At 42.9% G+C, this 16,299-nt stretch overlaps 2 protein-coding genes and 1 long non-coding RNA gene across 3 annotated transcripts; 1 reads left to right on the top strand and 2 right to left on the bottom strand.

Annotated features, from left to right (window-relative positions):
* Positions 1-5,503: 5,503 nt before the first annotated feature.
* Positions 5,504-6,153, top strand: LOC115389340 (uncharacterized). Its single transcript, XR_003931574.1, has 2 exons — positions 5,504-5,656; positions 5,854-6,153. It is a non-coding gene; the product is annotated as an uncharacterized LOC115389340 (long non-coding RNA).
* A 621-nt stretch (positions 6,154-6,774) lies between these two features.
* On the bottom strand, positions 6,775-9,018 carry c1qb (complement component 1, q subcomponent, B chain). The gene is made up of 5 exons (XM_030091981.1): positions 8,904-9,018; positions 8,021-8,183; positions 7,664-7,895; positions 7,474-7,591; positions 6,775-7,307 (listed from the first exon to the last, which is right to left on the bottom strand). The coding sequence occupies exons 1-5, from the start codon at positions 8,904-8,906 to the stop codon at positions 7,098-7,100; spliced, it is 726 nt and encodes a 241-aa protein (XP_029947841.1). The 5' UTR covers positions 8,907-9,018; the 3' UTR covers positions 6,775-7,097.
* Positions 9,019-12,535: 3,517 nt separating this feature from the next.
* On the bottom strand, positions 12,536-15,594 carry c1qc (complement component 1, q subcomponent, C chain). Its single transcript, XM_030091793.1, has 7 exons — positions 15,489-15,594; positions 15,124-15,239; positions 14,318-14,380; positions 14,069-14,222; positions 13,849-13,989; positions 13,527-13,653; positions 12,536-12,971 (listed from the first exon to the last, which is right to left on the bottom strand). Exons 1-7 carry the CDS (start codon positions 15,509-15,511, stop codon positions 12,837-12,839), a joined length of 759 nt encoding a protein of 252 aa, XP_029947653.1. The 5' UTR covers positions 15,512-15,594; the 3' UTR covers positions 12,536-12,836.
* Positions 15,595-16,299: the final 705 nt, after the last annotated feature.

A 16,299-nucleotide genomic window follows, 5' to 3' on the forward strand; every position in this document is an offset into this window, starting at 1 on the left:
TTTAAAGCAGTTTTACATGCTTTTTACCCCCAACCATATTTATGTTCTTTTAGAAATTCTAGACATTTCACAATTTTTAAGCTGTTCTATTACTTTTTCCCCATTTCTTGTGGTTTTAGCTATTTTCCCTAATTTTACTTGTACCTTTATTTGAATCCGTTTTGAACCAAGAGTGACCAATCATTTTGAATAGTACTGTGGTGTGTCACTATAATAAAAATAAGTTTAATATATTCATTCACCTTTCATATGGTGACAGCTTCATGGAGCCACTACAGAGGGACTGAAGAGCCACATGTGGCTCCAGAGCCACAGGTTGAACACCCCTGGTCTAAAACATTCCAAACAGTTCAAGCTATTCTAAAGCATCTTAATTCCCTGATTCACCGGGAACTGTGGTTTTAACCAACTCAACACATGAAAAACAACAGCGGTCTGCAGTTGGTTTGTGAGCACAAGGAGCTGATGGAGCCCTGTGGCATCGTGTTGCTGCTCACAAGTCACGGAAGGGCTAAAAGATCATGGCTTCGTGTCTCCAGTGACAAATGGAGACGTTAGTGGAGGAAGATTCTCTATAATCTGGATGTCAGAGGAGCTTGAAGGTTCTGGTTTTAGTACTAAAAAACAAAAGTAAAAAAGTAATAGAAACATTTTCCTAACAAATGCAGTTTGTTTCCACAGTTCCTGAGCTGTTGGTGTTCGTTCATGTTCAATAGGTTTATAAAACTAATCAATAAAAAAACTCAGTGTTTTACTTTTAATATTCTTTAAATGCTTTATATCAAGCCATGCAGATTCTAGTATCAGCGGTTTCCCCTGTTGTTGAGGACACTGTATCCATATTTGACATAAGAACTTCTTCTCCTCAGAACAGAGTGTCTCGGAGAGACACCTGGTTTTAGTCATTGTCTTTACATTGTACGCCTACTGCCTAATTTAACCCACACTGGATAAATGTAAATATGAATGTAACTGAATAACTTCTCTATCTTCAGTTGGTTGAATGTTAAATCTGAACAGAAGTCGCAAAAATACATTAAACACACAGTGAAAACATTCAATAATCTAAACATACGAGTATATTAACTTTAAGCACAGGTGACTCGATTCTGCCATCAAAAGGATCAGTCAAAATCATTTTTCATTTTCATCATCATTTAAAATTCACCAGAATGTGAAAAGTCACATCTAAATTCTTAAAAATTCATCAGAGGAGGACCTCCGAACCTCCCCCTCAACTTTCACTTGTAACTTTTGTGGGAAACAAAATCTCTTACTTGTTTTCACTGTATTTCACAGCTGGAATGAATTCATATATTTAGACTGCAACAGCAACCTAAAGATATGTGTGCAATCTGTGACCCCAGTGCATCAAAAACAATATCTGCGGTGATATCAACACAACAAAATTTTAGTCAAAGAAAAATGTTCTGCTTTAACCACTGTAGTGAGGCAGGCACTCTATAATGTAGATATTGCTGGGAATATGCTCTGTGATCTGGATGTTACTGGGAGGAAGATGCTCTATAGTAGCTATAGATATTACCTGAAGTTGTACGCAAATAGTGTCTCAAAGTTAAAAAAAATCCACATTTGCTGATGTATTTTATTACATTTCAAAACACGTAAGGGAATAACTTGAACCCACACTTTTACTTTTCACACAGACATCAGTGCTTCTGCTGGTGTGTATGGGTGGAAGCACACACACACAGTCCGTTTGTGTGTCTCAGGTTTCGCTGTGTTGCTGAGTGTCACCTGATCCACAGCTCATCTCCACCAAGACCCCGATCCAGCTCGGCTCCGCATCAGGAACGCCAAAGGTAGATCAAGGAATTTTACCAAGAATTTCATGAACACCTTTTCATTCGTAGCATGTGTCTGAGTTACTCATTGCTCAATGGATTACTTCTATTTCTCTGTTTTGATTAAGAAGTCTTAATCAGATGCATATCATTGTAATTAGTAATAATCTGTACCATAAAGCTTTTTCTCTCTTTCCTTCTGGGTTTTTGCTTCATGTAAACACGTCGAACATTGTGCTGGCTGAGCAGCTAAAGGAGGTTTTGTGTCAGGCGATGCGTGGCTTGCTGACCACTCAGAGCCAGAATGGCTACAGGGAGCAGATCAAGAAGGAAATGTTGACTCGTCTGGCCTGGAAAAGTCGATACGGCGAACTCTACCCATCCTGCTGTGATCCCAGTTCCAGAAAGGGCAGCAGCGAGGCTGCACAGTCCCAACTGAGACCTCTGGATCTGACCCAGCAGCCTGCTGAGCCTTGGTGAGAATCTCAATCTGTTTGTGTGGTGAACTTGGAGTCCAAGAGTTCATGTATGCAGGTGATCCGTCCTGGAGGCCAGAGAGTCTCTCCTCAGCTGGTACAACGAGCCTCAACCCGGCCTTCTGGGTCACGGTGTCCATGGAAGTGGGTAAAGGGTGAACAAACAAAGCTTCACCGTGTCTGAATCCTCCAGAGGAAAAAACAGGCCCTGAACAGTCACCTTGAGGCTGCTGCAGGAGGGGAGCCCAAATCTAATCTTTGGATTCCTTCTGACGTGGGAGACAAAGCAGTTTTATGTTCCTACTGAAGGTCCATCAGGTCTCTCAAATGTTAGCCAGAGGAGAAATTAACCCGTTCTCTGATGGAATCCACCTTCCAGTTCAGTTCAGTTCAACAATCATTCCAAACAAAGCTGTCCATGTTGTGACTGACTTTGCTGCAGCGGTTAACCTCTCCTTTGAGCTACTTGTTGAATGTATTGTTTTTGTTTTCTCACTTTCGAAAAGTATCATGTTTACATGTAACATAATTCAAACGGATATACGGTGGCCCGGAAGGGGCCAGAACAAAACAACAAAAAGCCACAACAGAAGTGTGATTCTTTGGTTCTGCTTTGGCTCCGCATTGGTTCCGTCAGAATATATTGTCCCTGGAAACAAACGATTGACAGCAATAAAGCTTATGATGACAGTTTCAACACTGGTGACTAACAATGCTATCACAGTCACAATCACTCAGCAGCAAACTTTCACTTATATTTCATTAAACTGTCCCCTAGTAAAGCCAGTCCTATTTTGTTTTCAGGGGACAATCTTCTGGTGGACTTGAGCTCCATCGAAAAATTTTGTCCCCCAGAAACAAAACCTGTTCTTCAAATGCAACAAACTAACACTGATGCTTTTTGATGTTTGAGGCATTCACAGCTGCCACAACATAACATCAACAAGACACAATGGAAGTGTGTATCGGCATGTGTGTGTGTGTGTGTGTGTGTGTGTGTGTGTGTGTGTGTGTGTGTGTGTGTGTGTGATTGTGGTGAAGGTGTGGCTGTGTGTTTTACTGTATTGTGTTTTTTATGGTCAGGATGGCGTATGTATGTATGTTGTTCTGTGCTTTAAATGTTGTGTGAAGCATTTTGTGTTGTTTTGTTTTAATATTAATAATCCTATAGAAATAAAGTTTGATTAATTTAAAGCGAGAAAACAGGCTTTTTTCTGGGGGGGGGGAATATATTTTCTGACGGAACCAAAGTCCATCAGAAAATATTGTCCCCGGAAACAAAGATGTACTATTTTGATTTATGGAGAGTTTAATGAAACGTAAGTTTCATTAAAAAAAAAAATGCTGATTAAGTATTTTGATGGATGTGTTTCCAGTAATCATCAATGTTGGTGTTGAGACTTCAGCAAAAAATTGAAGAAAGGAGTAATCAAGAATGCTCGAAACTTTGAAGTCTCTGCACAAGATCTTTAATTCAGTGGGAGGTTGATCAGACAGGGCGATAACCTGAATGCTAGCAATAGAAAAAAAAATAGAGGGCGCCCCGGGCCTCAGCTGTCAGAGATCTAACAGTGTCAAAATCTCGAGCAGAAATGGCGCCGATCTCTCCTTCGCTCGGGAAGTTAAACCTTCGTGTTTGCATGACTAAGCTGGTTGATGGTTACATTTTGATAAAACTCTGAGCCGCAGCTGTTGTTTTTCTCGGACATGAATACAAGCGTCAATTGTCTTATGAGACACAGAAGCTTTTTTCTCATGTGAGAAGAGAAAAGGGAGTCGGTCTACTCCCTGCTTCTGACCTTTAAACCGGCCTGGGACCGTCAGGATGCACACAGAATTCATTTTCAGTTCCAGCCAGTTATACTGAAGGCCTCAAAATCATGAAACAATCACAGAATATATTAATATATATGAGGTGAAAATATAGTGAACAGTTGAATCAGTACATATTCATTAGAATGTGGATAAAATTGTGAATAAACAAGTGAATCGCAGCATAATGATTTAGAATGTGAATGGAGTATACAACAATCTGTTGAAGCTGTCATCATGTTATGTTTGTGCTCTGTGGTCAGTCGTTTGGTTCCGCTTTGGTTTTGTCAGAATATAATCTCCCCCAGAAACAGCCTTGTTCCCTGACCACGGCACACTTCCGTTGTGGCTTTGTGCTGCTGTGTTGTGGTCTTTACTGACGTTTGTCCACACTGAAGCAGGAAAAAAAAAAAAAAAAAAAAAAGATGTAATTTGTCATGTCGGGCCAGGAGTGGGCACTGTTTTTTCATCTCAGAAGATGCTTCTTGGTCTCAGATTTTGTTTATTGACTTGTCAGGACCTCTGCATGTTCAAACTTGGCCAAGGACTCAGTTAACACCACAGAATGAGAGCAGAAGAGAAATGAAGAATGAAAATGCTTTTAATTGCTTCCTCTTACATAGAAGCAATCTATTTGCCTGAACCGATCCCATGGCGTGTGCCTGTGTTGTGTGTGTGTGTGTGTGTGTGTGAGAGAGAGAGAGAGAGAGAGAGAGAGAGAGTGAGAGAGACTCTTTTTTAAGTTAATTAAGAAGTTAAGTTAATTAATTATGAAGTTTGTGATGTTGCAATCTTCTGACCTTTCTTTGCTCCCAAACAGGAGGGGCAGATTATGGGTCTGTGGGGCTTCAGACCTTGGTTACTGTTGCTGCAGCACATCTGTCTCAATTAAAGAGCGCGGACACAGAAAAGCAGTAAATGAGATTTTTTTGCTGGGTTCTGATTACAATATTGGCTGAACTACTCATCTTTTTGTGTGCGGGGACAGTTACTGCATAGCAGGGCCAGCAAGTCTAAATAACTGGGGCCTTTTGAGGGAAGAAGGATAAAATCCTGCCAGTATTTGATTCAAAGTGCTTTTTTCACATTTGTGTTTATCACTCAGTGCTGCTGCTGTGTCTCCTGGCAAGAGGGCCCCTGAGAAGCAGAGCCACCTTCCTCCTCCTCCTCATCCTCCTCCTCTTCCTGCAGTGGCGGATGTAGAAGCGGGGACTGAGGCACCTCCTCTGATGAGGCCAGCTTCTCCTCAGACCAAGCAGACTCTGTATCAGGACTCCTCCCACCATGTACGCCCCGCTCCCACCTTTAACATACATTAAACTCATCATTTTCTTTGTCTATTCTTGAACCAGTCTGGACTTTAAACGGATTCATTGCTGTCAAGTTTTCAGACACAGTGCAGGCCTTAGTATCAAGAGGTCATAATTATAGATGGTTTGAGTTTGAATGTGTTTTTCCAGGGAAAGGGACGCAGACTGTACCTGCAGAGACGAGGACACATTAAACCTGAAGAGAGGTTTGCCTTTCCGGTGCTCTCCTCCTGGGAGTACGGCTGGAGGCTCGGTGAGTCGGGCTCCATCACACAAACCGTTCATACTTTAAACAGCCAAATGGAGGTGATCCCACCCTGAAGAGCTAATCATTACACCGGTGGGCAGTCACGGGTTCCAGGCAGTTTTCTCCAGCTGGATGGATGAATGGAATATTTCAGATTTTCAGCAGAGCTGAGTGACGTCTGGCCGTCTGTTGTTTTCCAACAGGCGACTACACCCTGGACTACAAAACCCCGTCCAGCGCCAAGTCCTCGGTGGTGAAGAACACTTTCTACGCCAAGAATGGAGTCTTCAGTGGTTCAGCAGAAACCAACGAGATGGTCTGAAGAGCAGCTGTCGGACTGCAGAGCCTGATCTTAAAAGTATTATCTATTTATAATCGAGTTGTCACGTTTAACCTATTTCCAGTCTGTGTACGTCATCAGTTCATCTTTCGTCCTTCAGCTTCTGTTCAAGCTCTCCTCCCTCTTTGTAAACATTTCTTTGCATAAAACTCTTGTAATTTGACACCAGCCTCTTTATGGAGTTTTTTTTTTTTATTTTATTTTTTTTGTAAAGAAATGTGAACGTCACTGTTGCTCTTTAGTAGCTGAATTTAATCTTTACCTCACACCTCAGAAATATCCATAAAAGCCACAGAGAGAATAAAACCTTGACTGAACCGGATAAATCCAGCCCGGAGTCCCGGGTTTCTGCTTCCCAACCTCACAGCTGTAAGGTTAAGTGTCCGACAACCTGACACCACCTGCTGGATAATTCACGAAGCCCTGGCTTGTGCGAGTCAATTAGATCAGCTGAGCGTTACTCACCTTACCTCCCTGTTTTTAAACAATGAGCCACCAGAGGAAATGTCCCACACCATCACATTAAATATTTTAAATCATCCCCCTGCCTATCCCCAGGCGCCTTTTACTGAAGCTGTTTTAAGTTTTACTATAAAAAGAGATCAAATTTCCATTTGTAAAGAGATGATGTTTAAATAGTCAAAAATTGATAATAACGCGTAACGCTGTAAAATCAAGAAAAGTAGCAACAAGAGACGCGATGGTCATCCACAACTTCAGCAAAGGCCGACAAAGAGAAACAAAAATCAATCAGGCTTCAGCAAAGTTCCATAAAACGCAAAACTGTGAGCTAAAACTTTTATTCAAAAGCCAACAAAAAGAAGGAGTGATCAGTAAAAACTGATCAAACTCAAACAGAAGCTCAACCACAAAAAAAGATAACTTTTTAAAACTTTCATTCAGGCACAAGCAAACACCTTTGAAAAGCTCAACAGAAATCTGCTACAACGACAACTATTGACGGTTTTACTCTTCCGTCAGACTCGAGTAAGATTCTAAATGACAAAGTAATGATGAATTTATTTTTTGTATAATCTCATTTGGATTCCAGATTGAACCATTGATAAAAACATGATGTTAGCTGAAGGCTGAGGGTTCAGCGTCAGTTCAGGCGGTGGGGAAGAGGAGGAAGCCGGTGAAGGTGTGGCTCGTGCTGCTCTGGCTCGACACGATGCTGCTGTACTTGTGCGTCTGCAGGGAGACCGTGTCCCCGACCGCCAGCTCCAGGACCGCCGAGCCCGAGGTGACCAGGAACCCGTCCGCATTGTCGCACATCAACATGTGACTGTCGGCGCCCTTCATCAGCTTCAGGCACAGCTGGATCGGCACAAGAGTGACCATCAGTCCAGAGCAGACACCAAGAGCGTGTTCATTACAGTCACAGGTTTACAGACTGAAACCCTTCAGTCCTGACGCAGAGCAGTTTGAGTGTGAAGGAAACAGACACGAACAAGCAGAGTATCAGAGAGCTGCTGAGACTCACGCGGCTCTTGGCTGACATGTGGTAGCTGAAGAAGTACACTCCTCTGGTGGTGCAGACGAACGTCCCGTTGGTCAGAGATTCTCCCTGGAACTGCTGATCCAGGTCAGGCAGAATCTCTCTGAGGACGTTCAGGGATCAGTCAAACATTTTGCTCATCTTAAAATGAAATCCTTCAACGCTTCAGCTCCACCTGTTGAACTCGATGTTGGTGTCGGACATCACTGTTTGAGAGATCACCCGTTTGTAGGAGAAGAAGCACTTCTGGCTGACGGCAGCGTTGGAGGATCGTCCCTTCTCCCCCTGCGGCCCCGGATGTCCCGGAGGACCCGGCAGACCCACGTCCCCCTTCAGACCGGGGCGTCCCGGGAGGCCCCGCAGGCCTGGCACCCCTTTCTGGCCCCTGATGGGCCGAGTGGCCTCGCCTGCTCATACAGAGACACGTCGGTCAGCTGGAGGACGGAGCTGAAGAGAACCAGGCTCGCACAGGGAGAACATGCAAACTCAGAAGCCACAGGAAGTCCCAACAAGAAACTCGAGTTCAGCTTACCAGGGTCTCCTTTCTGTCCTCTGGGGCCGTCGCTCCCATCAGGCCCATGTGTGCCCGGGATCCCAGGAACCCCAGGAACCCCCCCACAGCAGGACTGAGAGACCACCGGGGCAACCACACACACCCAGACCAGCAGGAGCCCCGCAGAAGACCTGAACAGGGTCTGAACACACACACACACACACACACACACACACACACACGCTCAGTCTTGTATTTCTATCCTTGTGGGGACCGTCCATTGACTCCCATTCATGTCTAGCCCCTAACCCTGACCCTTACCCTAACCCTAACCCACACCACAACAAAGCCTAACCCTAAAGAAATGTTTTTGCACTTTTACTTTTTTCAGTAACAACAACATGGTCAAGAAAACACTGTTTCTCCTACTTAGGACCGGAAAAAGGTCCCCACAAGGCACGTCGTTCCACGTTTTGCTATCCTTGTGGGGACATTTGGCCCCGACAAGGATAGAAATACAAGAACACACACACACACACACACACACACACACACACATACACACACACACACACACCTGAATGCTCTGAATAATATTTAATCATAAAAACAGGTTTGAATGTTTGAAGGACTTCATATAGTTTCTGCTTTTACAGAAAGAGCCTCTAAAGAACACACACCAACACACCACTTATTTCTGATTCAAATTTTATCTCATTAAAAAAAAAAAAAAAAAGAACTTGAAATAATGAAATATTGGCGTTACTGAAGCAGGAAACTGCACAGGACAGCACTTCGCTCTCTGGGCTCAGAAATCTAAAACACATGACATTCACATCCACACCATTCTGAATTTAAAGTTTGTCTCTTTGAATGTATTTCCCCCCATTCTCATCATTTGTAAAGGTCAAATTAAACTCACCATCTTCCAGGGAATAACGTCTGTTTTCTTTCAAAGCAGCGACGAGCTGGAGAAGAGTCCTGCTGTTTTACAAACATCAGTCAGAAGGAGAAAAAACAAGAAGTGAAAGTGTGAGAGAAGGAGGAGGAGGAGGAGAAGAAGGAGAAGAAGAAGAAGAAGAAGAAGAAGAAGAAGAAGAAGAAGAAGAAGAAGAAGAAGAAGAAGAAGAAGAAGAAGAAGAAGAAGAAGAAGAAGAGGAAGAAGAATAATGGTTGCAAGCTGAATAAAGTGAGGAAAGTGTTTCACATTTTCACACCAATGCAGTACATGAAGAAGCTTTATCCAGATGTTGTAAATGTAATAATACATTGTGTAATATATTTGGGGAGAAAATAACAAGAAATAGGTGGGAAATTTCACTTTTCATGAAATTCTAATAAGAGTTTAAACAAGCATTATTGCAAAAAAAAAGAAAGCAAAAGTTCAGAGAATTGCCGACTATTAGTAGAGACTTATTAGAAGCTGCATAAAAAAATAGGAATTTAAATAATTTTCCACAAGAAAACATGTAAAACAGTGTATCCAAAACGACATTTTATCATGTGCACACAAAGAGAATTCAAGTAAAAATCTAATTTTTGGGGGGTTTATTGTCACATTTTATGGCAAATTAGGTAATTTTTTAGATATTTATGTAATACCCCCCCTCCCAAAAAAAAAGAACTAGAGGAAGCGAAAGTTCAAGATGAAGTTAGTAATAATATAAAGAAGAAGTGATGATGAGAATAAAATAAATGAACATTTAGTTCTGTTTTTTTCTTTCTCCCTGAACTTCCCCTTCATGTTTCCAGGCTGGATGTTCAGTATCTGTTGCTCCATTGAATATGTCACTGAATGCAAATGTCAAGTACTTTTGTGTCTTATTTCCAGTTCTATTCCACATTGTGTGTTTGTTTGAAAACTGAAGTTAAACAGCTGTGAAACAGTTTCAGTGCACAGGAAATGTGAGCACATCTTTTCTTTCCCCCTCTATTTCCAATGTGAAGCATCATTTGCATTGAGAACAGACAGATGATCTGCCAGAGAATTCAATTAAATTCAGCTTTACTTATGAAGTGCCAATTACAACATGGTCGTTTCTAGACACTTTTACAGAGAAACCCAACAGATCCACATGAGCAGCATAAGCGACTGTGGAAAGGAAAAACTCCCTTTTAACAGGAAGAAACCTTTGCAGAACCAGGCTCAGAGGCGGCGGCGGCCTGCTGTCCCGTTTGGGGTGAGGGGACAGAAAGAGAAGGAGATAGGACAGACAGTTTCTTGTATCTACATACAATTCATATAACAAAGGGTACATAGGTTACAAGAGGAACAATCATCAATGGCATGTAGCAATACAATGAAATTACAGTAGTACAATGAAATTACATCGGAAGGAGAGAAGGAGCAGAACTGGAAGCCGGTTCCACATGGTAGGAGCCTGGGGTTAAGTAAACGCTTACACCCACTGGGTCCGGGTTCCTCCATTAATCAGTGGAGCAGCTGTTTTGTTTGATGCCCAATTAGAATTGCACCCATTGAATCCAGGCTGTCTCAATGGATCAGCCGTGATTGATGTTCTGTCTGCGATCCCTCAATCATGGCTCTAGTCCTCCTCAGAGACAGCCTCTTCGTCCAGGGTTTTGGTGTTCTGACTTTTTGGTCTCCCACAGTGGAAAGAGAGAGAGAGAGAGGGGGAGAGATAATTTTATTTCCATTGAAGTGGACACAGGTTCACAGATTTACACAATAAATCCACGACTCATTTTCCCAACATCACCTTACAGAACAGTTACATAATAGTTGAGAGAGAGAGAGAGAGTGGGAGAGAGAGAGCGAGCAGGCTCGACCCTTAACTGTAAGCTTTGTTGAATAGAAAGGTCTTAAGCCTCGTCTTAAATACCGAGACTGTGTCAGCCTCCCTTACAGACACTGGGAGCTAGTTCCACACAACAGGAGCCTGATAGCTAAAGGCTCTACCTCCTGTTCTACTTTTAGAGAACCTAGGAACCTCCAGCACTCTGAGAACGAAGCGTTCTCCTGGGACAGTATGGGACTAATAACTGTTTAAGATATGATGGGGCCTGGTTGTTCAGGGCTTTATAGGTTAAGAGGAGGATTTTGAACTCTATCCTAGATTTAACAGGAAGCCAGTGAAGGGAAGCTAATATTGGGGTGATATGATCTCTACTACTGGTTCTTCTGAGAACTCTTGCTGCAGCATTTTGAATGAGTTGGAGACTTTTTAGGCAGTTATTGGGGCCCCCTGATAACAAGGAATTACAGTAGTCTACTCTGGAGGTAACAGATGCATGGATTAATTTCTCAGCATTGCTTTGAGAATAAGGACGAAACATGGGTGTTTGTATTATTATGAGATATGTAATGCTGAATTAGTATTTATCAATTTAACAATTATAAAAATGTACAGATGCAGTGTGTCCAAATAAATGAATGAATGAATTAAAAGAAATCTTATGAGCAAGACTGAAACTCAAAAGAAATTACTCTGTAAGACTGAACTATACATGTCTGAAAGACTTTTTTTTTAACAAATCATTATTTAAAAAAAAAGAATTTCCTTTTTGACGTTTTGTACATCAAATGCAAAATCTGATTTCCTATTATTGTTTATTTAACAAAAGTTGGGAAGTCGTTTTTTGATATGTCAGAGCTAACCTCTTTATCGTCAAAGGAGTAGACAGAGGTGCATTGCAGTCTACTATTTCAGTCATTTCAGATGTAAAAAAGGTCAAACGCTGCAGGCTCATTCAACAGCGAGAACAGTTTTCCTGAACACCAAATAAATAATCACAGTCTCTTTTTCCACTCTTAGGATTTCTTTGCTAGCTTAGAGTAGCATAAGCATGGACGATGTCTTCTCTCTCCTGAGCATTGACTATTTATGTTGTATGTTCTTATAACATTATGTTGCTTACACTTTTATTGGAGTCTTTCTCTTGCTCAAGTGTGCTTGATGTTTTGTTCCTCCTCGGCCTCTATTAGTGATGACACCTCTTGAGATCGGATGATGTTTTGTAGTTTACTACACGTTGAAGGTTACCTGAATGCATCCTTAAAGTGAGTTAGCAGATGATTGGCTGAGAGGGAGCAGGGGGCGGGGCCATGAGGTGTGGAGCGGCTGCGCCTGTGTGTTTGGCGTGGAGCTGGTATGGCGAAGTGGACAGCCCTGCTCAGGTAATTAAACTCGCTTTGACAAAGTTTACATATTTCACTTGTGTGGACGTTTTTAAAAGTGTAACAAACCGTTCAGAACTCCAGTAACACTCTTTATTTATCACCACCAAAAATATACTGCAGAAGGAGCCGACTATGGCTGAGGAGAAGGGACAAAAAGGCTTGAGTTTGATATGCGATTCATTTTTTAATGCGTTATGGATTGCTTTAATCTAATCACGCCTTAACGCTGATAGCTCGATTATTACAGTGTTTGAAGTTTCAGTAAGCTCTTTAATCTCGTGTTCTGTATTTTTTCAATGAATTGAGAAAGACACTAAAGAGGGCCGATAAAGGTTTATTAAAAACAGAATGAGTGTGGAGCATCAGTGTGTCACACTGCAGGAAAGTGGGAAAAATGACAAACACCTCAAAAACCTATTTATACTGTCTTTATTTGAAAACTCAGTTCTCTCTTTTATGCCAAGAAAAGTGAGCAAAAGTAGTTTAAAAAAGAGCTGTAGTAAAAAAGACAGAAAAGAAAGACGAAAAATAACTGCCATCAATATTTTATGCTTTTATTGGAACTGTTAGAACTGTTTCTGGATCCCGTTTTCATTTGCCTAATTTTTTCAGTATAGTTTCAGAAAAGTTGACACAAATGACAAAAAGCCTGAAATACAGGTGTGTTTTGTAATGAGGCTGCGGGAGTGATTTCCCTGTTTTGCGACCTCTGCTTCAGTGAGGGTGCAGCAGAAAGCCGGAGAAGATGCTGTAACTGCCCGTGGTCCCTGTCATCCCGTTGAAGTATTTGGTCTCCAGCCACACCTCTTGATCTTTGGACAGGTAAACCGCCAGGCCGCCCGACATCACCTGCAGAAACACAGAGCCAAGCTGGCTGAGAGGGACAGACTACAGGACATGAGACGCCTGTTTCTTCAGATCCAATGATGATTTGAGCCTTTTTTTGTGGAACGAATAGCTGAAATTATTCAGTATTTAATTAGAAAGAAATACAGACTTAGATATAAAATAATAAAAAAAAAACTGCTGATTCAGCAGTAAAGAAGTTCAGCTTCTGAAATAACTGCTGAAATAACTTTTCTCCTAATTTACTTCCTTGTTAGGGGAGAAAATATTAAGAGACTGAAATGTTACAGTGAGCTAATTCCAGTTGCAAAATTTCAGCTTTATTAGTGGTGAATATATATAACTATTGTGGCCTAGCCGCAGAGCATTGCTTGAATTTGTTGATCGAATGGTGCATCAGAGAGACAACAACAACAAAAAAGCTGGGCCCTAATACAGAGCCCTGTAGAACTCCACATGCCGAAGAAGTGGAGGAAGCTTCTTCTCGAGTACAGAGTTTCTTCAGGACCTCATCTGCCTCCGCTGCCTCAGTGTCTCGCTGGTGTTTTCTGTTCTCACCTGTCTCCTGGTGCTGCGATGGTCACAGAACGGCGCCAGCACCGTGTCGTCGAGTTTCATCACCAAACACAGCCGCTGGTCCAACGAGGCGTGAAAGACAAAGTAGTACGTTCCCGGGACTCGACACCTGTGGTGCAAATCAAGAAAACAAACACTTAAACACGTCTTTTCACTTTGGGCACGAGACTTTTCTGAAAGGAAAACGCAGAAATGACACATTTCCACCTGAAACCAAGTCGTATAAATCCATACTTATGAACTGATTTGTATAAGTGAAACGCGCCTTCATCCCTCCAGTTTAAGGTTAAAACAGCTTTCGAACCTGAAGCGGCCCGTCTCTGTGTCGTAGTCCTCGTTGATGTTGGTGATGACGCTGGTGAAGCGGACCACGCTGTTTTTCTCGGGCCGCTCGTTGCTTCCTCTGGCCACGCTGAAGGCCGCCTGCTGCTGCAGGTCAACAGTCCTGAAACCACACCTGGATCTTAACACACTGTGGCAGTCCTGGCTTGGAGGGTCCCGGAGGGAGCGATCTGAGTTCATACCCAGAATCCCCTGGCTCTCCTGGAGGTCCGCTCAGGCCTGGAAGCCCTGCTTCTCCAGGTTCTCCAGTCGGACCTCGTTTACCGGGATATCCCGCCATCCCCGGCTCCCCCTTCTGTCCCTTCTGGGGGCCGATGGCGCCGTGGCTCTTCGCCCCTGCAGATGGAATCAGTCGCACACGTTCCAGTAGTGAGATGCCTCTCACCGGGCTGCTCTCTGTCGGGTGTGTGTCAGGTGTGTGTCTTGCTCACCTGGCTCTCCTTTCTGTCCTTTCTCTCCATCGCGACCGTCTCTGCCAGGAAGCCCGGGGATCCCTGAGCACAGGCAAACAAACACCGCCATAACCAAAAACACACACGGACACCAGAAGCTAACCGAGCATTAATCAAATCAAATCCTAACCTGACCTGTTAGCTTAACCTGACTCAACACCTTTCCTGTAACTACACTAACATAAACCAAGCTTAACTTAGCTTAACTTAATAACTTAAACTCAAGTTTACCTCAGTCCAGTTTAACTTAATCTAACCAAAGTCAACATTACCTTAACTTACCCAAACTCAACCCTAACCTAAGCTACACGAAATCAATTATTATATTTACTTAACCTAAATCACCCAGAGCTCATTCTGACCTAACTGAACCTAACCTAACACACACACACACACACACACACACACACACACACACACACACACACACACACACACACACACACACACACGCATAGTCTCGTATTTCTATCCTTGTGGGGACCGTCCATTGACTCCCATTCATGTCTAGCCCCTAACCCTGACCCTAACCCTAACCCACACCACAACAAAGCCTAACCCTAAAGAAATGTTTTTGCACTTTTACTTTTTTCAGTAACAACAACATGGTCAAGAAAACACTGTTTCTCCTACTTAGGACCGGAAAAAGGTCCCCACAAGGCACGTCGTTCCACGTTTTGCTATCCTTGTGGGGACATTTGGCCCCAACAAGGATAGAAATACGAGAACACACACACACACACACACACACACACACACACACACACACACACACACACACACACCTGGCATCCCGGGCATCCCTGGAGCTGGACAGGTCTGCATGTTGACCAGCAGTCGAGTGGCCAATAAGAGCAGAGCGCCAATCATGAAAAAACAAGAGTGTTTCATGGCGGGGAGACTGGTGGAGACCAGGGGGAGGAAAAAGAGCAGCGGAGGTGAGACGAGCGGGACGGAGGGAGAGGAGGATGATGGGGAAAAAAAACAACATAAACAGACAAAATATTGATTTTATCGATCCAAAACAGAAGCACATTATTTTTCCCATTATAATGACTTGAACAGAAACCACTTTTGAAATTATAAAACTAGATTAACAGGTAAATATCTCATTAGAATGATCAGAATAGAAACATTCCCTGAAGCTTACCGGATGGAGCAGGATAAGAACATAAAAACCAGCGAAGTGAAGCTCTGAGTCCGGCTGCAGAGGAAATCTGAAACGCCTCCAACACTTCTGCTTTTCTGACTGACAGCTGGGAAAGAGAGAGAGGGAGAGAGAGAGAGGAGAAAGAAGGAAACTTTAAAACACTAGAAACATATCCTAACCAGTCACTCAGAAACTTAATTGAGGAACAGTTTACACATCAGTGTTTCAAGTGAAAGTCTCATTTGTGTGTTTTTGCGTTTACACTGCACCGTTGTTGTCACTGTCCTACTGAGCACGAGCAGAAGAATCATTCACTCCGGCCGTGGTGTGCATGCAGCCTGTCTGTCGTCTACACAGCGACGGAGCGTTTTCAGGAAGCTGCGTTTTCACTCATTTTACACGGCAGAGTTGTAGCGTTTTGAAAAAGTTCCACCTTGGGAGATTTTTCAGTGACTCCGCCCGCCGCTGTCGCGTTAACGGACACCCAAAACATTCTTTCAGAGTGGCCGTTTGACATGAACCCTGAAGACACTACAGGGAATATTGTGCCAGTTAATGTGTACCAAGATATAACCCGATCAATTTCAGCGTAAGTCAATCCCACAATGCTTTGCACTGTGAATGTTGTGAACAGTGACTCTTGGCTTCACCCGGAAGACTTGCTACGCCTCTGGTTCTTCTTTTATTATTTTTTTAAACCACAACATCAAAGAAACCGTCTCTTGACGCAAACGAAGCGAGCATGGGACGCTTTATTGATGTCAAGCATCAAAGCTTCGACTGGAAGAAATATCCCGATGTGCCGTTTACA

The sequence above is a fragment of the Salarias fasciatus genome, chromosome 5, assembly GCF_902148845.1.
Source record: "Salarias fasciatus chromosome 5, fSalaFa1.1, whole genome shotgun sequence".
NCBI lineage: Eukaryota > Metazoa > Chordata > Actinopteri > Blenniiformes > Blenniidae > Salarias > Salarias fasciatus.

Excerpts from the sequence above, each read along its gene's own strand:
- c1qb (XM_030091981.1), bottom strand. Across the intron at positions 7,896-8,020 it reads AGGACAGAAAGGAGACCCTG|GCGAGGCCACTCGGCCCATC; the intron begins GTAAGCTGAACT and ends CTGTATGAGCAG. Across the intron at positions 7,592-7,663 it reads ACCAACATCGAGTTCAACAG|AGAGATTCTGCCTGACCTGG; the intron begins GTGGAGCTGAAG and ends GAACGTCCTCAG.
- c1qc (XM_030091793.1), bottom strand. The coding sequence starts at position 15,511 with ATGTTCTTATCCTGCTCCATCCG. Across the intron at positions 13,654-13,848 it reads ACAGAGACGGGCCGCTTCAG|GTGTCGAGTCCCGGGAACGT; the intron begins GTTCGAAAGCTG and ends TTTGCACCACAG. Across the intron at positions 12,972-13,526 it reads ATCGCAGCACCAGGAGACAG|GTGATGTCGGGCGGCCTGGC; the intron begins GTGAGAACAGAA and ends GTGTTTCTGCAG.